This window comes from Dipodomys spectabilis, unplaced genomic scaffold (genome assembly GCF_019054845.1).
Source record: "Dipodomys spectabilis isolate Male_0828 unplaced genomic scaffold, ASM1905484v1 ptg000054l, whole genome shotgun sequence".
NCBI lineage: Eukaryota > Metazoa > Chordata > Mammalia > Rodentia > Heteromyidae > Dipodomys > Dipodomys spectabilis.
In genome coordinates, this window is record NW_024870731.1 from 20,783,028 (window position 1) to 20,807,002 (window position 23,975).

The 23,975-nt window shown below is 42.4% G+C and overlaps 3 protein-coding genes across 4 annotated transcripts in view; 2 read left to right on the forward strand and 1 right to left on the reverse strand.

Annotated features, from left to right (window-relative positions):
- Positions 1 to 7,168, forward strand: part of Pxk (PX domain containing serine/threonine kinase like) — an 82,363-nt gene extending 75,195 nt beyond the window's left edge. For both annotated transcript variants that reach the window (XM_042680197.1, XM_042680198.1), the window contains exon 18: positions 6,266 to 7,168. In XM_042680197.1, the coding sequence (XP_042536131.1) occupies positions 6,266 to 6,483 (218 nt within the window). In that variant the 3' untranslated portion in view covers positions 6,484 to 7,168. The remainder of the gene's footprint in view (positions 1 to 6,265) is intronic.
- Positions 7,169 to 8,324: 1,156 nt separating this feature from the next.
- Positions 8,325 to 13,906, reverse strand: Pdhb (pyruvate dehydrogenase E1 subunit beta). The gene is made up of 11 exons (XM_042679835.1): positions 13,798 to 13,906; positions 13,547 to 13,613; positions 13,410 to 13,463; positions 11,813 to 11,920; positions 11,659 to 11,721; positions 11,526 to 11,561; positions 11,119 to 11,404; positions 10,595 to 10,705; positions 9,993 to 10,084; positions 9,101 to 9,242; positions 8,325 to 8,834 (listed from the first exon to the last, which is right to left on the reverse strand). The coding sequence occupies exons 2-11, from the start codon at positions 13,586 to 13,588 to the stop codon at positions 8,689 to 8,691; spliced, it is 1,080 nt and encodes a 359-aa protein (XP_042535769.1). The 5' UTR covers positions 13,589 to 13,613; positions 13,798 to 13,906; the 3' UTR covers positions 8,325 to 8,688.
- The window catches only part of Kctd6 (potassium channel tetramerization domain containing 6), a 57,767-nt gene continuing 47,279 nt past the window's right edge, over positions 13,488 to 23,975 (forward strand). The window contains exon 1 of the mRNA XM_042679837.1: positions 13,488 to 13,506. Within this exon, the coding sequence (XP_042535771.1) occupies positions 13,496 to 13,506 (11 nt within the window). The 5' untranslated portion in view covers positions 13,488 to 13,495. The remainder of the gene's footprint in view (positions 13,507 to 23,975) is intronic.

Genomic DNA, 23,975 nt, shown 5'->3' on the forward strand with positions numbered 1-23,975 from the left:
ATCAAGTTACTATAAACCCAGCATGGACCAACACTAGGTTAACAGGTCAGCAGCAGGTCACCTTCAGGTGAGTTGAGTTGGGCAGTAGAGCTTTTATTCCTGAAAGCTTCTTAAGTAGTTTGTAGTAGATAAATGGTGGACTTACTGTTACCTAGGATGGGGTAGAAGTGACAGGTGTTTCTAAGGGAAAGGGTTTACCTTTATGAGCTCTTTCCAGCAATGGGGATCCTCTTTTTTTCTATCTGAAGCACCTCTCTCGGGGCCTTTTGGGATTCTTACCAAATTGATGGAGTAATACCATTTCTTCAAGAGTGTTACAGATTTGATTTCCCCAAGTCAGAGTTGACATTCTTTAATGCTTTAAGAACCTAGGTTTTTTGTTGTTGTTGTTTGTAGTGAGAATGTAACTTTTTTCTTTTAAAGGTTATTTCCTGCCTCAGGAAGGTCATTCTTTCAAGAACCTTAAAATTCTTTATCCGGGCTTATTTCACAGTAAATGTCATCAACTAGCATTTATCCTCAATCTTAGAGCTGAGTGGTTTAAAAGGTCCCGGTTTACACACATGTAAATATTTACTCCTACCCAATTTGGAAACAGATAATCCTGTTGCTTGCTATCTTGTTCTTAAAAAACAGATTTGCAGGCGAGTGTTTTTAGAAAGCTATATAAGCTGGAGGCCCTAAACTGTTGTTGTTGGGATGATTCATATCCAACACATTTTATACTAGGTACTGTTGGAAGTGGTTTATAGTCAGTATTTCATTTAATCCTCATGAGTACCTCCTATCCAGTGAGGGTGGATTCCAATTTAGCTCTCTCTTACATATGCAGAAACAGGTTAAGAGAAGTTGGCCTCTTCTGTTAGCTAAGTTTAAGAGAATTTTACTGTCACACAAATAGGAGGAGTTTCTAGAGCCAGGATTTGAACTTGGTGCTGTTATTTGTCCATTTTCCCATTTATGGAGTACCTGCTTTTATTAGGCTGCGCTGCAAGGCCTGAACAGTGAAACCCTGCTCTGCCCATATGGAAAGAACCCTGAACACAGGCTCAGAAAACCTAGACTGTATCCTAGCTGTATCCACTCACTGTGACTTTGGACTAGCAATTTCCGTCCTTCCAGAGTGTCTTTGAAAAGGACCTTGCTCTTTGTTAGATGGATATTACATGGCAAGGCTGTCCAAGCAGTGGAATATTACTAGTTATAAGCTGTGAAGATCCAACTACCAGTGGATTGTAGCCCTTTCTTCTTACAATTTTTTTTTAAACAGTTGTTTTGAGGAGAGAGATCAACAGTTTCTAGAAAACCCATCTGTACGAGTGAGTAGAGGGAAAGGGAAGTTTTCAGACTGGAGAACTGGGAGAGGCAACACTACTTCAAGGACACAGAGTGGTTAAGGTTAAGACTACGGAGTTAAAAGCCAGTAAGGGGGGGGGGGGGGGGAGGGAAGGGAGTGTGAGACTGAAGCCATCAAAAGAGATGTGTGTCTTTAAAATGTTGGAGTTTGCAGAATTTGCCTGGCCAAATAGAAGGTTGAAAACCATTGCAGGGTCAGAATTGATGTCTGTTAGTATATGGTTATGACTAAAGCCCTTAAGACTTGTCTGTCTTTCGCATAGCTACACTTAGTCCCATGTTGCTAATTGGAGTGCTTTGGCTCTGCTCTCTGCTTGCCTTAAATAGCCACCTTTTCTCAGCCCTCTTCTTCCACTCCCAAGCTCATCAAGAGTTCCTTCTTTGAGTCCCCAGGAGTGGAGAGAAAGGCTGGGGTTCCAGCATCCTTTGTTTCTTTTAGAACTTCCTGTTCGTGGCCTGTCTGCCCAGGCAACTGCCCCACTCCAATTCCAGTCCCCTTCCCAGGGGAAGGAACTTTCTTCCTGGTTTTGGAGCAGTTTTTCCATAGGAACTATATGGAAAAGCACTGTCCTTACAATTCATCTTTAACTTAGAATCTTCTTAGTTTGAAAGAAGACACAATTTTCCTTACATTTTTCTTTGTAAACGACCTTAAATCCTGTCTCATTTCATTGTGCCTGGGGGAGGGTGGCCTGTACCTCTGCTTGGTAGCTGCCTGCCCTAGAAGAGCTCCTCAGTACCCTCCTATGCTTTTGCTTCTCTCAGCTTTAAATAGATAAGTCTCTATTTTAGACAGTAGAAGACTTACTGTGGGGAGCAGGGTACGGGGAGGGGGTGCCTTTTCTCCCCATGTTTGGCAATAGAAGGAAGTACATTCCTAGTACCATTCTGCTCTTCAAGGGAGAGAAAACTTCATGGTTCTTTTGAAGTCACTGTTGTGAATATAAATAAAAATAGCACTTAATTGGCTTACAAAACATTGTGAAGAGGAAAGTGACTAGTACATTTGTGATGCCCTAAAAATGAGGTATTTATAAACTAGGCCATTTGATGGTTAATTTAAATATATCCTAGTTTTGTAGTGTGAATAATAAGCATGTGATTCAGATTAATATTTTATTGTCTGTTACTCTGTGATTAAATAACACTTAAATCTGAATAACGACTTGTGTCCCCTTTCTCTTTTTCTCTTTGCTGTTTTCAGTAGAGCATGCGCCATTTTGAACGTGACTTTTCGGTAAAGTAAGCTTTGCTAATTTCTCTGGGTTTAAAGATGCTCTGTTTCTCTATGTGAAATAGGACCTAAAGCACCTGTAAGAGGTGATATGCATGGGAAAGCAGATATGACACTATTCCCTTATTGGAACATTTTTCTGAAATGCAGCATCTTTAAAAAAGCACCAAGTGACTTCATCTGTATTCATTTCATTTCCATCATGACCCTCAAATGTCTTCATTTTCCACTCTGGTTTTAGTTTTGAGCATGGCATTTGGTGTATTTTGATTTTGGACACCATGACTCTTAAAGTTCTGTTGCTACAAAAATGTTGGTTCCTAGTTACCCTGATGAAGAGTGTTTAAATAGAAAGATAGAGTTCATTATAAGGAGACAGCAGCATTACTAGTTATAACTGATGATACAGAAAAGGTTCTTTTTAAAGCATCCTTAATAATTCTGGAGTTGGGATAAGGATATTCTAAGGCCAAAGTGAAGGTGGTTCCCCAATTGCTGAGGGGTACCATGTTCAGGTGTCACTGCTCTTCATTCTCCTAAAAGTAATGAGTAGGTGTGCTATGATCAATGGCCTCCTACCCTGAGCCAGAGACTTGTAGATTTCTCACTGCTAAAATTGGCTTGAAAGTTGTGGTGGTTCTTGCCTGTATTCCTAGCTATCTGAGAGACAGAGATTAGGAGGATGGAGATTTGAGGGGTAGAGGATGGAACAGGAGGTAAGGAGATGAGGGTGGGTAGGTAGCAAAGACCCCATCTCAGCCAATAAGCCAGATGTGGTATTATGTGTCTGTAGTCCTAGTTATGTGGGAAGCCAAAGATAGAAGGATCTTGGTCAGAAGCTAATTCCATGACAAAACATGATCTTGTACGAGAAACTAACTAAAAGCAAAAAAGGATTGGGAGCTGGGCGCCGGTAGGCTCATACCTATAATCCTAGCTACTCGGGATACTGAGATCTGAGGATCACAGTTCAAAGCCAGCCCAGGTAGAAAAGTCTCATGAGACTCTTATCTCCAATTAACTGGAAGTGGTGCTGTGGGCTCTCAAGTGGTAGAGTGCTAGCCTTGAGCTGAAAAGCTCAGAGACAGAGCCCAGGCCCAGAGTTCAAGACCCACAACCACCACCAACAATGAAAAGGATTGGGAGTATGGCTCCTGAATAGCATTTGCAAGGTTCTGAGTTCAAACCCCAGAACTACAAATAAATACTTAGTGGAATAGGTGACTCCTGGATGTCCTTTCCTCAAGGCTGTTGAGGATGTGCCTAGCCTGGCATTCCTGTCTAGATCTAGCTTGCCTTTTTGCTCCCACAGTCTGTGCCCTCTCTCAAGGCCTTCACTGTATTGCCAGGTTTCCCTTGGGTTTTGTAGAAAAGATTCTGGGGAGGACAGAATAGTTGATCTTATGTTTTTTGTCAGGAGTACATGAGATAGGAACAATAAGCCCAGGCCTGGTTGTAATTGTAACTAAGTTGTTTTAGAATATCCCATGTCCTGATATGACCTCACATAACTATCACTGACATAAATCTGTCCATTTTTGTCTGCTTTGGTAGGCCTTTTGGCAGGAGGGGCTTTCATATCTTATGTCAGGCTGTATGTGATGTTATGTGCCTATGGTTCTAGTTATGTGGGCTTGTCCTGTTGTACAAGGTTTGTCACAGGCCAAATAGCTAGTCCTTTTCTTCTACTCCTTGCCATTGTTACTGTGTTGTATCTTAATCCCAAATGGATCTTTAAAGGGAGCTCTGAACCATTAAAAAAAAAAAAAAGAGCTCAAAAGAAAAGGCCATAAACAAGGGATAGCGTTATATTTAGGGACTTGAGTCCTCAGTGTGTGTTACTGTCTCCTCCCATTTTGGTCTCTGGTTCCTAGGCCTTTCTCCCTTTCCAGAGTGTTCTGAGCTGGCAAGTTGGGTTTTGGTCTTCCTAGCCCTATTGTATACTTCAAGACCAACCACAGTTCTCTCAGACCCAGTGAGGAAAAGTAGGACAAATGGCCTATCAGGTCCTTTAGGTCTGGTGTGTCACCTTTCCTTTGTGAACAAGAAGCGCTCCCTTCATATAGCCCTCAGCATCCATATACTGAGGAGAGAGCATGACCAGTGGCTGGAGACATTGGTTGTTCCTTGAGAGAGCAGGGGTCCCTCCTGTAAGCCCTCAGGGTGGCTATCAAGAAGCTGAGTTCCAACAGCTTTAACAGAGCACTGCCTCCTAGCATTTCATAGGCGAGTACTTAAAAGCCCTCCTAGAACTGTTTCTGTTACATCTTCATTCCACCTGGGTTTCTCACTTCAACTCATTTCAGGTTAAAAGTGACATAACCCTGCGACATAAAGCCAACAACATCTTCTCACAATCCACCACAGCATAGAACACAATTAAATTTCGTTAGTTACTGAGTAGTAGAACTAGTGCAATATATATTTTGTTCATTTGTCTGTATGAAATCTGTTTGTATGGCTATATTATCATTTCTTAACTCCAAGATTGCCTAGCATGAGTATGTGCATTTGTGTGATTCTTTAATTTCAGCTGCCTTAGATGGGGTAAAAGCTGTAAAGGAAGGTAAGTGGTTTGCTATGAATTGTAAGACTTTGGGCTTTGCTGCATACTTGGTGGAAAGAACATACTATTATATTGGTGAACCTGTGTTGTTCATCCATATTCAGTGATGCTAGGTGCTTTTGCCTGTTCTTACTGTAGCTTACAGCAGTGGGAGAGCCTCCCAGCTGAACATCTAGTATAGCCTGAGGAGGGGAGAGAGTAACAGCAGCAATAGACAGATGGGGTCTCAGCCATAAGGTTCACCGGAAATGGGGCAATAACTACAGTGTGGCAAGGTTCTGTAAGGCAAGCCTGTTTCTGTACATAGCATTTTATCCTGAGTGAATAATTCACCCATTGACTCAAAAATAAGACATTCTAGTTGAAGGTAGCCATGCCTGGAAACAGGGGAATTGCTGTGGATATTTGGCCAATTCCCCTCTCTTTCCTAAAAAGGGTAGAACTCAAACATTTCGGGCTTTCTGTTGCTTTAGCAAAGATGCACATATATGCAGTTCTCCCTGAAAATGCCACTGCCAGGGGAGAGCCTTAGCTCTCAAGTCCCTGCTCACAATCATTAGGATTCCACATTTGCTCAATGCAACCTACCAGGAAATGCTTATTCAAGGCAGACACCTCTGGGGAATGCATAACTCATCCACTGGTTCCTTGCTCTTGTGGCTTGGCATTTTATAGTAACTCATGTCTTTCAAATAGTGTGTTAAAGCAATTAAAGGACTATTCATCCTTTCTGAGTAACTGGCATTCAAGTAGCCCAGCTCTGTGCATACAGATGTCTGTCTGGAATTGCTAAGTCACTAGAGAGAGATGTGGGACCTCGCAAGGAAATGGGATCAGATCTGCCTATAGCAGAGAATGTTACTGTGTATGGTTCCATGTCATCTGTGATACTTGTTTCACATCCCATTGACTGTTATTTGAAGGAAACGATGACCTTTGATTTCTTTAGCTTGTTTTTGGTTTTTAAATCACACAGTACTGGGTATCATGGTCCCTCTAAGAATATTTGCTCTCTTCACAATGTCCATTCTCCCCTGATATGAGAGGCTACAGTGTACAGGCTGGGTGTTAAAGTGGATACTAATTGTCTCTTGTCCCTTCCTCCACAGGGCTGTCTGCATTACCTCCACCTCCACCTCCGCCGCCTCCACCTCCACCACCAGCAGCTCCCTTGCCTCCTATGGGCACAGAGGCACCTGCCCAGTTCTTGCCCCAGGCTGTGAATGGTGTGAGCAGAGGGGCCTTGCTCAGCTCCATACAGAATTTCCAAAAGGGAACTTTGAGAAAAGCCGAAACCTGTGATCACAGTGCTCCTAAAATTGGCTGACACTTCCTGGCTTCCTGTTTACACTGGAAGAGAAAGGTTCTTTATCCATCCCACTCTTAACCCCTAAAGTTCTCTCTGGATGAGTCCTCCAGGGCCAGTACAGCCACAAAATTTTGCAGAGGCATTTGGGTAAGAAGCTTTTCAACAGGGAAATACCCTCCAAGTAGAATGAAGTTGGCTGGCATTGCTGCCTTAATTTGCTCCTTTATGATCACCATATAAAGGAGGCTTAGTCATCCTCTAATGGGCATCTTTTGAGGGCAGTGGCTTATTGGAGCAAGTATTTTCACCAGCTGAAGGAAATGGACAGAAAAACAAGAGCAATGACAATATTCTGTCACAGCAGTGAAGGCTGTTGTGTTGCAATCCTTTCTACGCCATCGGAAATATTTCTCTCATAGCTCATTTTCTCTACAGCATTTTCTGGTTACTTCTTAGGTAATTCTTATTTCTGCTTCCATTATTTCCCTTCAGCCATTACTACTATAGTCCAAAGCAGTCAAGTTGCTGAGTTGGAGAAGCAACTGAATTCATTTTCCCCTCACATCATAGGGGAGGATTTCCTTGGTCACTGTTCCAAAAGGAGTCCCACTGTGCCTGTTGAACTTTGAGCTGTGAAAGCAACGAGGGACCCATACTTCTTTTTAGTTAGAATGTACTGAAACAGACAACAAAATGTTCATAGCAGAAAAAGCTTCTGCCAGTTAAAGGATCTTAGTCCTCAGCAATTAAATCTAGTTTGGGGCTAGGATGGGAATCATTAGTACAACACAAGTAATTTGGGCACTCATAGAAAGCTATGAGTGATTTTTGATTTATCCAAATATATCTTTTAATGATACTCATTTATTAGAAATATCTTTTATTCTGATTTGCTTAAATCTTTAAATAAATTGCACTTTAAAGGATTATAAATAATCCATTTTAAAATTCAAGTACACACATCAGTGTTGGTTACTATGCAGAGAATGTCATTGTGTATAGTTTCATGTAATCTGTGATAAATGTTCAGCTGTATTTTTTATTAAATAAACCGTGTCAAGAAAATGTGTTGTTTGGAGCTTGGCTAGATTGTTCAAATGACAACTTTTTATAGTACCTATTATAAACATAATTGAATCACAGTTTATTTGCCTTCCTCCCTATCCTTTTGTATTTTTATGTCATGTTTCCCTCTTAGAGCTAACAATCTGGTCTACTAGATACCACCTATATACTTCTAGAACTTATTTAAATCTAGCTTACATTTCAACCTCTGTAAAGTGCAGTACACAACGTCAGTTTATTGGCAATGGGAAAATACCATTACGGATTTTGCTTTCAAAATTGTGAACAAACTCCCATTCCACGTGTGATGCAGTCTAGGTGATCAGTTCCTGATAGAAACTGTGGAGCGCCAATACCTATTTTGGAAAGCCTCCGAAAAATTAATAAAAGCTAGCAGTGGGGGCTTAGTGGTAGCTCAGTGGGTAAACTACTAGCCCAGCATGTATTTGATCCCTAGCACCACAATAAGATGACATTTGCTTTATTACACCAGCTTATTTTCCATTTGGCATCAATTTTAGAATATTTCTTTTTTTTTTTTTTTTTTTTTTTTGGGGGGGTCCGGTAGTGGGGTCTGAACTCTGGGCCTGGGTGCTGTCCCTCAGCTCTTCAGCTCAAGGCTAGCGCTCTACCACTTGAGCCACAGCACCACTTCCGGCTTTTTTCTTTTTGCTTATGTGGTGCTGAGGAATCGAACCCAGGGCCTCGAGCATGCAAGGCAAGTGCTCTACCACTGAGCCACCTTCCCAGCCCAGAATATTTAATTTCTACTCATGAATAAAAAATACAATTACTCATACTTACGCATTCCTTTATTATCAAAACAATCTAATAGTCAACCTAGATTATACACTTTTAATACATATAAGTTACCATTTTTGGATATACTTTTCATCAGCACCCTGCCACATTCATATCTTGTCCTTCTGGTTAAAGGATAAAATTTTACACTAACCTTACTCAAAAGACAAGACAATTGTAACAGAAAACATGGAGTCTATGACGGGAGACATTTGAACTTAGGAGTACAAAAACACCTGTTTGTTGCTTTAGAGATAACTTTACTTTCTGAATAGTAAGGTCTTACAAGTACAATCCAGATGAAGCTCCAGCCAAGTGTTTTAAATAAATCCCAATGACTTGATATTCAAGTCCAAGCTAGATATTCAGTGTTTTCTTTATAGCAAATATGATGTCTTTGACTTGAGGTACAGAGTGGTCTTCTAGAATCTTAGCGTAAGGCATTGGAACATCAGCACCAGTGACACGAACAGCAGGAGCATCCAGGAAATTGAATGCAGGTCCTGTGAGAAAAAGAAGGCTCATGTGAGAGACAAGTTAAGCTAGGTGATGACCACTTTCTTCTTGGTGAGAAAGAAAAAGCATAAGGTAAGGAAATCATGGTTATGGGGAATTGTCTAATTTGCTTTTTAAATATTTAGCTAAAGGACAAGTGCCAAACCGACAAGTAAGTTATTTGGCCACCCCTAGGCTTTGATCGCTTTAGTATCTATTCAAGTAAAAGATGTTTTTTATAGCTTGACTATATTCTAGAACCAGTTTGAAATACCTTCCATGATCCTGGCGCAAATTTCAGCTCCTACACCAAACTGTGGCCAGCCTCCTTCCACAGTTACAAGATGATTTGTCTTCATGACACTGGCTTCTATGGCATCAATGTCCATTGGTCTGATGGTACGCATATTAATTACCTAAACAAATAATATAAGCTTTATAGAACTACCACATCACAAATATGTCCAATCCCAGATGCCACTTTTGTTTCTAGGAAAACAGTCTGTCAACAAGTGCTTGATTTTAGATGTAAAAGAAAAGCCAAGCATGATGTGCATGCTTGCAATCCTAGCAGCACTAGGAGCCTGACTCAAAAGGGGCTGTAGGCATTGTTCGAGTCGTAGAGCACTTGCATAGCAAGATATGAAGCCCTAAGTTCAAACCCCAGTACCACGACCAAAAATAAAAAAGAGATTCAGAATCCCCTAAGTGGTTAAGGTTAAACCAATTTGGAAAGCAAACCAGTTCTCCATTTTACGTAGATAATAGAACTGAGTAACAAAGCAGGATGTTAATTATCAATCCATAACAGAACTCAAATTCCTATTTCTGTTTGGTTTTTAAAACTGGGTCTTGCCCTGAAACTCATAATCCTCTTTACCTTAGCTTCCCAAGTGCTGGGATTTTAAGTGTGTGCCACTATGTCTGGCTTCTGGATTTCAAAAGTAAAAAAGGTTTTTCTGATTTCTTTTTCATGGGGCCTGAACTTGAGCTGAACTTCAGCTCAAGAATAGTGCTCTACCACTTGAGCCACAGGGCCACTTCCGTTTTTTTCTGCTTATGTGGTGCTGAGGAATGGAACCCAGGGAGTCATGCATGCAAGGCAAGCACTCTACAACTAAGCTACGTTCCCAGCCCCTCTAATTTCTTAAGAAATGTCCACTCACCTCACATTCAATTCCCTCTTTAGATAGTACAGTCGCAGCTTCTAAGCAGTGGCCTACAGGTCTCGAATGGGCAACTACAGTTATATGTGTCCCTGAAAAAAGAAAGATCACAGGATGAAATGAAACTAAAAATGGCGGTCATACATTATAGTCAGCATGGTGCATCCCTGTCAGAACTTCAACTCACATACTCTAGAAGAGCTGACAGATTGTGGCAGGCTTCCTAGAAACAAAATACCAATCTACTGGACTGAGTTGAAAAAAATCAGACTCCCCATTCCTAACGACCTTTTTTCTACTCTAAGTGGCAGTAACTTTTAGATTAAAATTGACCTACACAAAATAGAGTAAGGGCTGGGAAGGTGGCTCAGTGGTAGAGCGCTTGCCTTGCATGCTCGAGGCCCTGGGTTCGATTCCTCAGCACCACATAAGCAAAAAGAAAAAACCCAGAAGTGGCGCTGTGGCTCAAGTGGTAGAGCGCTAGCCTTGAGCTGAAGAGCTGAGGGACAGCGTCCAGGCCCAGAGTTCAGGCCCCACGACCGGACCCAAAAAAAAAACAAAATAGAGTAAGTATAATTAAATGTATACTAAAATTCTCTTACCTTGCCTTTCTATTTTGGCTTTTCCAATGGGAATCAGAAAATCTTTTGACTGAGCTTCTGCAGGAAGTTCAAAGGAAACTCCATACATCAATTCATTCTCTAGCATCACCACTGCAGAACATCATAAAGATTTAAGTAAAATTAGCTATATACAGGAAGACTAAAAATGGACTATACAACATTCATCCTTGTGAAATTTCACTATGTTTATTAGGAAGCCTTGTTTCTTTCATGTCCAATAGCTTAAGGATAGTTTAGGTACTTATAGTTTGGGCAATATAACTATTGAGGTTAAGTCAGTGTTGTGAGTTTACAGTAAATGTTTCCTTTACCTAACCCTCTCCTCCCCACCCCCCCCACCCCCCACTAGAAATAAGAACTTCTATATTCTTTACTATCTTAACTATGCCTGTAAATCAGCAGCAATTTAGCTATGTCTAACCATAGCTAGAAGCCTTGGTTGCTCTGTGCAAAGATATCTCAATTTTTAAATGTTCAAGACACCCAGTTATCACTCTGCTGACCTGGATTGTTATCCCGAATGGCTGATTTAATAAGTCCTTTTGCATCCTCTGAATTCCAGGGGCTGACCACCTTTAAGCCTGGGCAGTGCCCATACCATGCAGCAAAGCACTGTGAGTGTTGGGCAGCCACACCTGCTGAGGCACCATTAGGTCCCCTGAATACTATGGGCACAGGCTGGAGGCCTGCAGACATGTAGTAGGTCTTGGCAGCTGAGTTTATAACCTGGTCAATGGCTTGCATAGAGAAATTGAAGGTCATAAATTCACAAATGGGCCGCAACCCAGCCTGTCAAATAAAAAATACTGGTGTTAAGAAGACTAAAAACAGCAACCAAGAGTGGCATAAAAACATTCCTCCAATATTCAAAGTTTTTAAAAGGTCACATAAAAGACATTTCATTACATACCATAGCTGCACCAACTGCAATTCCAGCAAAACCCATCTATAAAGTGAAACAGACATGAAAAATCTATAAAAATTAGGGCTATATATACAACACACATATCCCTCAAAGCTCTGCTTCCTGCTGGAAGGCTCACCTCAGATATCGGAGTGTCTATGATCCTTTTATCTCCATATTTTTTCCACAGGCCTCGGCTAACCTAGAATTAAGGGTTGATTTCATTACTTCTAAGGGTATGTCAGGTAAAATGGTTATCTTGGTTTTGCATACCTTTCATCTATTTTGGTTACCTTGTATGCCCCATCATACTGGGCAACTTCTTCTCCAAGCAGAAATACCTTCTCATCTCTTTCCAGCTCCTCATCCATACCTTGATTAATAGCTTCTCGAACTGTCAGCTGTCACAGGTATGGGAAAACAATAAACTACAGTGTTACTTAGGATACTATTAAGATTATCTTCTTTTATACTTACCTAGATTGCCCAGACACTAAAGCATTAACACTAAAACAGGCACATCTCTAATTTTAAAGTTCTAAGAATCGTAAAGCCAACATTCTTGTCACACACAGTCTTTGACTAAATGTTAATGATGGGCTTACTCAGCATTTTCCTTGAAGTACACCCAAGATAAAACTGCTTGCTGGATGAACTAGTTCACAGAATATCCTAAGAAAACACTTTAGTTCAACAGAGAATCTAAGGGGCACAAAACTATACGTAGTATGCCTAAGGCAGGCTAAGAATTGAGGGTTGGGAAGGTGGCTCAATGGTAAGAGTGCTTGCCTCGCATGCATGAGGCCCTGGGCTCGATTCCTCAGCACCACATAAGCAGAAAAAGCTGGAAGTGTCGCTGTGGCTCAAGTGGTTAGAGCACTAGCCTTCTGAGTTCAGACCTCATAACCAACCAAAAAAAAAAAAAAAAAATTTGAGCACTCACTAGGTGCCAGGCACTGCCAAACACTTTATATCCATAATGGAGGGCTTATTTTAATACACAGACTTGTAGACTCTTCTAGTAAGAAAGGTAGCGGGCTACCATATGACCCCAAAAATCCCACTTCTAACAATGTAGCCCAAAGAGTTAAAAGTGGGAACTCAAAATGTGTACCTGCACAGCAATGTTCACCGCATTATCTACAAATCCAAAGGGTAGAAACAAGCCAAATATCCATTCTTGGATGGACAAAAGTGTGTGTTTGTAAGGCTGAATAGTGTCATTCACATATATACAATATATGTATATATGAGATTTATGTCATCTATATCACATGTGTATTGTGTGTACATATTTATGAATATGTGCATATATGAAACTATTCAGCTTTACCAAGGAGACAAATTTTCATGTAGTCATGGATGAGCCTTTAAGACATTATAGTAAATGAAGTAAGCCAGACACAATAGAGCAAGTTATGTGAGGTTCTAGAATAGGCAAACTCGCCGAGGCAGAAAAGTACTATGGGGCAGTTACTATGGGAGTGAGGTATTAACATTGGATTAGAGTTAGTTTCTGTTTGGGATGATGAAAAAGTTCTGGCAAATGGTTAGTGATGACAGTTGCATATGGTGGCTGCACTTGGGGTCACCGAATCACACGCTTCAAGAAGGGAAAGAGGTAAGGGAAGAAGCGTCGGATCTTCTTCCAGTGCTCCTCTTGATTCCAATGAGCCTCGCGAGGTGACAGACCGGCTCCTTCGACGCCAGGCGGCGGCAGAGGCAGGGAGAGACGCACGCAGTTTGCAGGCGTCCGCAGAGCCCAGGGCCCTGCGGCCGCCGCCTCGCCCTGCGACGACCGTCAGCCACGGCGCAGGCGCGACCCCGGCCGCAGCGACTCCGGCCCGGGAGCCGGGCCCTCCCCACCCCGGCTACCAGCCACCCGGTTACCTGCAGCGCCGCCGGCGCGGTTCTATGAAAGCGCCTCTTCAGCAGCCCGGAAACCTGACGGGCAGAAAGAAAGACGCTCAGAGAGGATGCAAACTGGGTAAGGGTCATGCAGGGTGGCGAGGGCCTTCGTCATCTACCTGCTGAAGGGGTCTCCTCATGAGCCCAGACACCGCCGCCATCTTGTCCGTGTCCTCTAGCCGCCTCCTAATGACAACACAACGGCGCCGCCGGGAGAGGTCAGGCTCCGCCTCCGCCCCGCGCGGCCAATGGCAGGGCGCGAAGCCTGCGTGCCCCGCCCACCAGCTGCTGTTCGTCGCGGCTGTGAGGAGGCGGGAAGGGTGTCCCGGAGCTCGGGGCCGGGCACGCTCGGGCTCTCGGACCGACTTACCTCTGGTGGGCGGCGGCTGGCACGCGGGGCGCACGCGGGTCACACGCTTCAGACTGCTGGTGCCGGAAGCGCGAGGAGCATGATCGCGCCGCGAGGCTGGAAAGAACTTTTAAGAGTTAGGCCACGTCTGCGGGTACGGGAGTCATCTGGGCGCCCGGGGGCGCCGGCACAGCCTCGTGGCGGGGACTCACCGCGCTGTGACTGAAGTGAGTGCCGGTCGCCAGACAGCGCCGTCGGTTGGGTCTGGGCGTGCGTACGGTAGCTGACGCCCCTGAGCGCCGATTGTGTGTCACGCCGCTTTGTGACCTCATGGGCGGAGGAGTGGACGGCACCCCAGATTGGTTACCCGGGCTGGGTTTGGGTTCAAGGGGGGCTGACCCTAAAGCCCTGTAATCCTGGCTCCTAGGCAGGCGGAGGTTTTGAGTTTGCGGGAGTCGAGTCTCCAGTTGAACCACCAGAAAAGGCTGGAAGTGGAACTGTGGCTCTCAAGTGGGAGAGCGAGAGCCTGGAGGGGGGAAAAGCGTGCCGGCCCTCAGTTCAAGTCCCAGTGCAGGCGCACGCGCACACCACACACACAGTCTGCCTCCAAAGGGTGGTCTTACCCTACTGCTTCCAGAAACTCACGGGGGTCATCCTGCAGGATGGAGGTAGGGGTGTTACAACCATCTGCCTCAGAAAAAGCCTTAATGGCTTAGGGAAAGTGTCTTGGAGCTCATGCTGAGTTTGGGACCTTGGAGTCGTCAGGACTCGGTACCCAAGACTTGCCAAACATTCCCTTCCGTGGGCCTGAGCTGCAGGCTTTGTGGAGTGTTTGGAGGAAGCTGTATTTAAGGGCTCTGGGGAGCCAGCAGAGCTGGGCAATCACTAGATGCTCACGGTTATTACATGTGAATAGGAGTCATTTTACTATGTGAGAATAGAAGGCAGGTTGACCAGGCAAGTTGGGAGAGAGACTTCAGGGAGGCTAAGGTAGAGCTGGTCTAGGAAGCAGCAGCTTGATGAGACCGGACAGAGTTTGGGGCTGGAATGCACTGGCCCTGTGGATAGTAGAGATTCAGGTCCTGTTTGAACCCCAGTGCTATTAAACAAAAAAAAAAAAAAAGAAAGGTTTATCAAGCCTATAGAAATAAAGGACTTTGCAAGGGCTTTATTCTGAGAGGTCTGTGGGACCAACTTCTCCCAGACCCTCCCTACCTTGGAAATGCAGTGAGTGTGAATACTGACTGTGGGGAAGTAAGTTTGTTCTAACTGTGCTTAGTTGATACACCCTTGTTGGAAAAATGCTTAGAGGCTAGGCAGGGCTAGAGGTGAACATTTGGGTGGGTCACAGATAGCTCACACCTACAACCCTAGCTATGCTGGAAGCTGACTTCTGAGGATCATGAATTGAATGCAGCTTGGGCAGGAAAGTCCTAAGACTCTTATTTTCAGTTAACCACTGAAAAGTCAAAGGTAGAACTTTGGCTCAAGTGGTACAGCACTAGCCTTGAGCAAGAAAAACTCAGGGACAACACTCAGGCCCTGAGTTCAAGCCCCAAGACTTGCACAAAAAGGGGGTGAGGGGCTTGCCTAGAGGTAACATCATTCTCCAAATCTCTGTCCCATCATCTGTAAAATGGAGGAATAGATATTTAGTTGTGCAATCAATATTCTGTCTTCCAAACCCTGCCATCTTGTCCCTTCAGTCTGTTACCGCCAGTGTTATTTGAGACATCTGGTAATCCCAATTATGTTTAGTCTCTTTGGTTCCTGCCAGGAAAGCTCAGGAACACCTAGCACTTCCCAGACAGCCACAAAATCCCTGAGAAACCCCTGAGTTTTAGATGTCAGTCTTTAGGGACTCCTGGGTCCTACTTAGAATGAAATGGTTTTCCTGTCCCTCATTACTCAGCACTAAAAGATTATAGAACCCAAAGGACCCTAAAGGAGACATCCAGGTGAAGGAACAATGACCAAAGAGAAGTCAGAGTCTGGATGTTAGGGAAGTTCCATAAAAGTATTGGAATAGCTGGGCGCTGGTGGCTCACGCCTGTAATCCTAGCTACTCAGGAGGCTGAGATCTGAGGATCGCGGTTCAAAGCCAGCCCGGGCAGGAGAGACCGTGAGACTCCTATCTCCAATAAACCACCAGAAAACCGGAAGTGGCGCTGTAGCTCAAGTGGTAGAGCGCTCGCCTTGAGCTGAAGAGCTGAGGGACAGCGCCCAGGCCCAGAGTTCAAGCCCCACGACCGACAAAAAAAAAAAAAAAAGTATTGGAATATATACATGAGAACTAAAAAAGCCAGAAACAAGTCTGTGCAGCTTGTCTGACCAGTTCAAAAAGGAAGATGAGGTGACATGCCTCAGAATTTTCTTTTGAAATAAATGACTGAACATTGCAGGGATATTAAATATAGTAATTGGTACATTTACTTCCTTTCTAATTGGCCATTGTTTCCAATTGGAAACACTGATCACGACACAAAAGAAGAAATACTGAATTTTAAATCCATAATCTTTTAAAAACAGTCTCTATCCATATGTTCACATAGATTTTCTCAGAAAGGATTGGGAAATGTAAATTGGCCAAATAGACTTCTCAGAATTAAACCTTTGCAGTTACAGAGAACATCTGTCTGTACACTACTCTGGATTCTTTTGTCATGTTTTGAAAGTCCTATGAGGACTTAACCAACTTTTTTCCAGTGTTGTTCAAACATAGGACCTGTAGTTCTATCACACCCTAGCCCCATCAATTTGGGTTTTTGAGTTGTTTTAATTTTAGCATTGTAAACAAGTTAATTAGCAAGGACCTTTCATTCCTCTCCCTGTTTTTAAGGTTTAAACAGCAAAATGTACTTTTCTACCATACTCTAGAGTTCCTCTCTCATTTCTTCTCTATCATTCCTAATATAACATCCCACAGGTGACCACAGGCCTCATTTTCATCATCATATTTAGTTGCCTGTTCCCAAACTTGTAATAAATGAAGTACCCAGTAGATAATCTTTTGTGTCTGGCTCTTTTAACTTTGCAGAATGTTTTCCAAATTAATCCATGTTGTTAGAAAACATTTAAAAGCTTGTAAGAACTTGCAAAAATAGCAAGATAATATCCTCGATAGCCATTAAATAGTGTCAAAATCCAGAAACTGACATTAGGATAATTATACCATGGTAAAGATTATTCAGATATCACCAGCTTTTATATGCACTATTTTTTGTCTCTGTGTATATGTGTAAATTCTAATAAAAATTTTATTTCAGGGGCTGGAAGTTGGCTCAGTGGTAAAGCGCTTGCCTTGCATGCCTGAGGCCCTGGGTTCGATTCCTCAGCACCATATAAGCAAAAAGAAAAAAGCCGGAAGTGGCGCTGTGGCTCAAGTGGTAGAGCGCTAGCCTTGAGCTGAAGAGCTGAGGGACAGCGCCCAGGCCCAGAGTTCAGGCCCCTCGACCGGACCCAAAAAAAAAAAAAAAAAAATTTTTATTTCACAGATTCATATAGCTAGCCAAACAATTGGAATATAGAACTTGCTGGTACTGATGGGTCATGCCTATCATTTTAGCTACTCTGGCAGCTGAGATCTGAAGATGAAGATTGGAGGTCAATCTGCCTGGGCAGACAAATATCTCTAATTAATGACCAAAAAAGCTCAAACTGGAATTATGGCTCAGTGCCAGAGCACTAGTTGAGTGAGGTCCTGAAGCTCTGAGTTCAAGTCACAGAGAGGGGGGGAGGGAGAGAATAAATACAAAATTGTTCCATCACCATATAGAAACTTCCTTATACTACATTACAGCCACCTCTTCCTCAGCTCCTGGCAATCACTGATTGGTTTTCAACCACTGTGATTTTTTTTTTTTAATTTCAAGAATGGTATATAGGTTGGGGATGTAACTCAGTGGTAGAGTGTGTTCGCAGTGTGGAGGCCCTGGCTTGATCCCTAGTACCACACACACAAATATTATATAAATGGAACCATACAATACCTAACTCCTAGATGGCTCAAGATCCAGTCAACATTCAAATCATTTGTGTCACATTTCCTTCCCTTTTATTACAGAATAGTTTTATGACCAAATCAAGTGTATCCACTTAATGAAGGACATTGTGTTGCATCTATAAAGCTGTATTGGCTTATAAGTTTTTGTGTGAATGTAGCTATTCATTTCTCCAGGGAAATACTCAGGAATATGATTGTATGGTAAGTGTATAACTTTTCAGAAATTAACAAACTTTTTGCAGAATGACTGTCAATATTTTATTTTCTTCCAACAATCTCTGCCAGGCCTTTTTGAATCTGGGCCTCCATAGCCTTGGCTGACCTCAAACTCAAGGTCCTCCTGCCTTTGCTCTTGAGTGCTGGATTACAGGTATGCACCACCACACCTCATTAGTCTTTTTTTTTTTTTTTTTGTTCAGTTGTGGGGGCTTGAACTCAGGGCCTGGGCGCTGTCTATGAGGCTCTTTGTGCTCACTTGAGCCATAGCACCATTTCTGGTTTTTGAGTCATTAATTGGAGATAAGAGTCTCACAGGGACTTTTCTGCTCGGGCTGGCTTCAAACTATAATCCTCACATCTCAGCCTTCTGAATAGCTAGGATTACAGATATGAGACAAGGCACCCAACATTAATCTTTTTTCTTTCATCCTTTCTGATACTCCTTCCCTCCCTCCTCCCTCCCTCCCTCCTCCCTCTTTCCCTCCCTTCCTTCTTTCCTTCCTTCCTTCCTTCCTTCCTTCCTTCCTTCCTTCCTTCCTTCCTTCCTTCCTTCCTCCCTCCCTCTCTTTCTTTCTTTTCCTCTCCCTCTCTCCTTCTCTCCCGCCCTCTCTTTCCCTCCCTCTCTTCCTTCTTTCCTTCCTTCTTCTCTCTCTCTTTCTTTTTTACTTTGGGGTTTAGGCTCAGGACCTCAAACTGGTAGCAAGCATTCTACCATTTGGTCTATATCCCAGGCCCTAGAGACAGGAAAGAAGCAGATCCTGACATCAAAAGGCTGTAAAACCCTCACTTGAACCTTGTTTTTTATATTTCTGACAGTAATAGGGTTTGAACTCAGGGTCTTTCTCAAGCTAAGAAGGTCCTCTACCACTTAAGCCACACTCTTCCCCTGCTTTTCTAATGGTTAATAATAATGTTGGTCTTTTAATGTGTTTACTTGCCATCCATCCTCGAGGTATCATCAGTGAAGTGTTTTTTTAAGTCGACATTATTCTGAAGTTGTGTTTTAAAATGTATAAAATATGTATACTATTTTAGCCATTTTATTATATTAAGTATACAGTTTATTGGCACTAACCACATTCTTGTTAACCATCATTCATCTTCAAACTTTTCCTTCTCCCCAAGCTATAACTTTGAATCCATTATTAATTACCACTTGTTTTCTCCCTTCCTCATCTGCTTAAAACTACCATACTACTTTGTCTTTTCTCTTTTTTCTTTTTGTCATTCCTAGGGCTCACAATCTAGTTAAGCTTACTTGGTCACAGCTGGCTCTCTGCTACTTGAGACATGCCTCTAATTCAGCATTTTACTAGTTAATTGGAGGTAGTCTCCCTAGGCTTGCTTTGAACTTTGGTCCTCAGTTAGCCTCCTGAGTAGCTAGAATTAATTTTAAGTGTGAGCCACTCATGCCTGGCTACCTTCTATTTTTATAAATTTGACTACTCAAGGGGCCTGATATAAGTAGCATCATATAATATTTGTTCTTTTTTTGGGGGGGGAGGTTCGGTCGTGGGACCTGAACTCTGGGCCTGAGTGCTATCCCTCAGCTCTTCAGCTCAAGGCTAGCACTCTACCAATTGAGCCACAGCGCCACTTCCGGCTTTTTTCTTTTTGCTTATGTGGTGCTGAGGAATCGAACCCAGGGCCTCAGGCATGCAAGGCAAGCATTCTACCACTGAGCCAACTTCCCAGCCCCAATATTTGTTCTTTTGAAACTAGCTTATTTCACTTAGCATAATGTCTTCAAAGTTGTGTTCATGTAGTAGCATGCACCTGAATTTCATTCCTTTCTAGCATTGAATACTATTTCAATGTGTGTCAATGCCATGTTTGGTTTGTCCATTCATCAGTTGATAGGCATCTGTGTCTACTCCTCAGATTTGCTATAATCCTGTTATAAAAATGGGTGCACATATCTGTTTGAGATCTTGATTTCAGTTCTTTGGGTTATGTATACTTAAAAGTAAAACTACTGGGGCTGGGAAGGTGGCTCAATGGTAGAGTGCTTGCCTTGCATGCATAAGGCCTTGGTGGTTCGATTCCTCAGCACCCCTGTGGCACTGTGGCTCACGTGGTAGAACGCTAGACTTGAGCTGAAGAGCTGAGGGACAAAGTCCAGGCCATGTTCAGGCCCCACAACCAGCAAAAAAACAAAACAAAACAGTAAAACTACTAAATAATATGCTAAGCTGGGCACTGGTGACTCATGCCTGTAATCCTACCTACTCAGGAGGCTGAGATCTGAGGATCTTGAAGATCTTTGATGTTCAAAGCCAGACCAGGCAGGAAAATCTGTGAGATTCTTATCTCCAATTAACTACCAAAAAAGTTGGAAGTGGGGGCTGGGAAGGTGGCTCAGTGGTAGAGCGCTTGCTTTGCATGCATGAGGCCCTGGGTTTGATTCCTCAGCACCACATAAGCAAAAAGTAAAAAAGCCAGAAGTGACGCTGTGACTCAAGTGGTAGAGTGCTAGCCTTGAGCTGAAGAGCTGAGGGACAGCACCCAGGCCCAGAGTTCAGCCCCACGACTGGACCCCCCCCCCCCCCAAAAAAAAAAAAAGAATTGGAAGTGGTGGGCTGGGAAGGTGACTCAGTGGTAGAAAGCTTGCCTTGCATGCATGAGGCCCTGGGTTCGATTCCTCAGCACCACATAAGCAGGGGGGGAAAAAGCCGGAAGTGGTGCTGTGGCTCAAGTGGTAGAGTGCTAGCCTTGAGCTAAAGAGCTGAGATACAGCACCCAGGCCCAGAGTTCAAGCCCCATGATCCCCCACTTTCACCTTCCCCCCCAAAAAACTACTATATCATATGGTAATTCTGTTTAATTTTTTCAAGAAACCACCATGCTATATTCGATAGCAAGTGTGTAATTTTACAGTTCTATCAGCAACCCTTGTCAATGCTGTTTTTATGTTTTGTGTATGTTTTCCTTACATGTGCAAAGGGCTATCTCACTATAGCATATAGCAAAGTTAGGTTTGTGTATATGAATGTATATAAAAGCAGCTCTGAATGCCAAAGCTTGTAAAGACTTGGGGGATGTAACTATAATTAGGATACAGAACAGTTCTGTATTTCTAGTTGTGTTCTTAAAAAGCTACACCCTGAACCTCAAATCCCTGGCTATTAATCTGTATTGCTGTACTAGCTAGGCAAGTACTCTACCACTTCCAGAATTTTATGTAAATGAAATAGTTAGAATATAACTTTGAGACTGGTTTCATTCATCCAGTATGATGCCTTTAAGATTCATCCTAGGGACTGGGAATGTGGCTTAGTGGTACAGTGCTTGCCTAACATGCATGAAACCCTGAGTTCGATTTCTTAGTACCACATAAACAGAAAAAGTCAGAAGTGGCACTGTGGCTCAAGTGGTAGAACGCTAGCCTTGAGCAAAAGAAGCTCTGGGACAGTGCCCAGGTCTTGAGTTCAAGCCCTAAAACTGACAACAACAAAAAAAGATTTATCCTAGTTATTCTGTATCTTAGTAGTTATTCCAGTTAACTTAATTATATACAACCATGTTTGCTTTATTTGTTGAAATACCTTCTAGTTTTTGTTGTTGATGAGAACACATATAAAACTTTGTGTAGGGCTGGGAATGCAACTTAGTGGTTGAGTGCTTGCCTAGTATGCTTGAAGCCCTGAGTTCAATTCCCCAGTACCACATAAACGGAAAAAGCTGGAAGTGGTGCTGTGGCTCAAGAGCAAAAGTTCAGGTATAGCGCTCGATCCCTGAGCTCAAATCCCAGGACTGGAAAAACAAAAACAAAAACAAAAAAGCCAAAAAACAAGACAACAACTTTCTGTAGAGTTTGTGTGAATATAGTATCTCCAGGATGTGGGAGTGGGGATTGCTGGATGATAAGGTAAGTGTCTAACTTTTAGGAAACTAAACTTTTCTGGAGCTTGCCATTTTATATTCTCATCAACAATACATGAAAATGTCTGTTGGACATCATTAGTACTTGGCATTATCATTGGTTTTTCTTTTTTGCTTTTCTACTAGATATGTTTGTAGTGCCAACTCATTGTATGTTTCTCTTTTTTTTTTGGGTCTGGTTGTGAGGCCTGAACTCTGGGCCTGGGCGCTGTCCCTCAGCTCTTCAGCTCAAGGCTAGTGCTCTACCACTTGAGCCACAGCGCCACTTCCGGCTTTTTTCTTATGTGGTGCTGAGGAATCGAATTCAGGCATGCAAGGCAAGCACTCTACCACTGAGCCACCTTACCAGCCCATATGTTTCTCTTTTTTAAAAAGAGAAAAAACCCTCAAACTTGAAAGAAATTTATCAAATTTTCTTATGATTATAGTGTCACATCTAAAAGTGATTTGACAGCAACAAGTTGCAGTTGGCTTTTTATGTTTTAGTCCAAGGTTTTATAGTTTTACAATTAGATCTGTGATCTAGTTTTTGGTTTATTTGGTAAGGAGACCATGGAGCATGTCACAATTCAGTTGGCCATTTCCAGTGGGTCTGTTTTGGGCTTCTGTTTTGTTCTTATGAGCTGTATATTGATAGAGCTGTATGGTAATTCTTTAAATTAGGTAGCATGAGTCCTTTCAACATTACTTTTGTTTTTCAACATTTGTTTTTAATCAGATTATCTTCATCTACAAAAGATCTTGATTTTTGGTATTTCAAATGGAGTTAGTGTTAAGGTTATCAGACATTTGAGAACTACTGAATCTTTTGATTGAGGAGCATATTATAATCCTCTACTTACTTTGATCCTCTTTGATTACTTTCATCTGTGTTTTATGGATTTTAGCACTCAAGTCCTCCACCCAAACATTTTATGAGATTTGTGTCTAAGTATTTCAGTTTACTAAAGTTATTCAAATGCTATTTAAAATGTTTTCCTCAGGCACTATAATCCTAGTTACTCTGGAAGCTGAAGCCAAGCCAGGTTAGAAAGTCTGTGAAACTCTTATCTCCAGTTAGCCAGCAAAAAGAGAAGTGGAAATGTGGGTCAAGTGATAGAGCGCAGCACTGAGTGGAAAAGCTAAGAAATAGAGCTCAGACCCTGAGTTAAACCTCAACAATGGCATGCACGTGCGCGCGTGCGCGCACACACACACACACACACACACACACACACATACACACACACACACACACACACACATACACACACACACACACACTTCAATTCTAAATCATTTACTGGCAGCATATAGAAATATAATTGATGGGCTGATTTCATTGTGACAAAGAGTCCTATAGCCTTGCTAAATTCCTTTATTATCTCTGGGAGGTTTGTTTTGTTTTGTTTTTTAATCCCCATGGGACTGTCTGTATAGCCAGTTACTTTGTATTTGAAAGAAATTGTTTTATTTCTTCCCTTGTATTATGTATGTCCTATGTTTGCTTTTCTTGCCAGATTGCTGGCCATCTAGTACAACCTTGAATGGAAGTGATGAAAATGGACATCTTTGCTTTGTTCCCATTTCAAAGAGAAAGCTTTCAGTCTTTTCATTATTAAATGTGATGTTTAGGTTTCTCTCTATATGTCTTGCCCTTATTCAGGCTAAGGAAATCGCCTGTTTCCAGTTTGCGGAGTCCTTCTATTATGAATGACTTGAATTTTGCCAAATGATTTTATGCACTAATTTGTGGGTTATGATGATTTTCACATATTGAATTATTAAGTTGTTGGCTTAAACTATTTTGTTGTGGTGAGATATACACACACCCATTGCTGGATTTGATTATTGTTATGATCATAAAAGACATTGTTCTTGTAGTTTTCTTTTTATTATTATTATAGTATTATTTTTTGCTGGGCTTGGGGCTTGAACTCAGGGCTTAGACACTGTCCCTAAGCCTCTCTGTGCCCAAGGGTGGTGCTCTACCACTTGATCACCAATACCACTTTTTTGAGTAGTTTATTGGAGATAGGAGTCTGTCACAGAGTTTTTTTTTTAATCTTGAAAATACTGTACAGAGGGGTTACAATTACATGGGCAAGATAATGAG

Excerpts from the sequence above, each read along its gene's own strand:
- Pdhb (XM_042679835.1), bottom strand. The coding sequence starts at position 13,588 with ATGGCGGCGGTGTCTGGGCTCATGAGGAGACCCCTTCAGCAG. Across the intron at positions 11,405-11,525 it reads TTGCAGTTGGTGCAGCTATG|GCTGGGTTGCGGCCCATTTG; the intron begins GTATGTAATGAA and ends TTTATTTGACAG. Across the intron at positions 10,706-11,118 it reads CATTCGGGATAACAATCCAG|TGGTGATGCTAGAGAATGAA; the intron begins GTCAGCAGAGTG and ends GATGTTCTGCAG.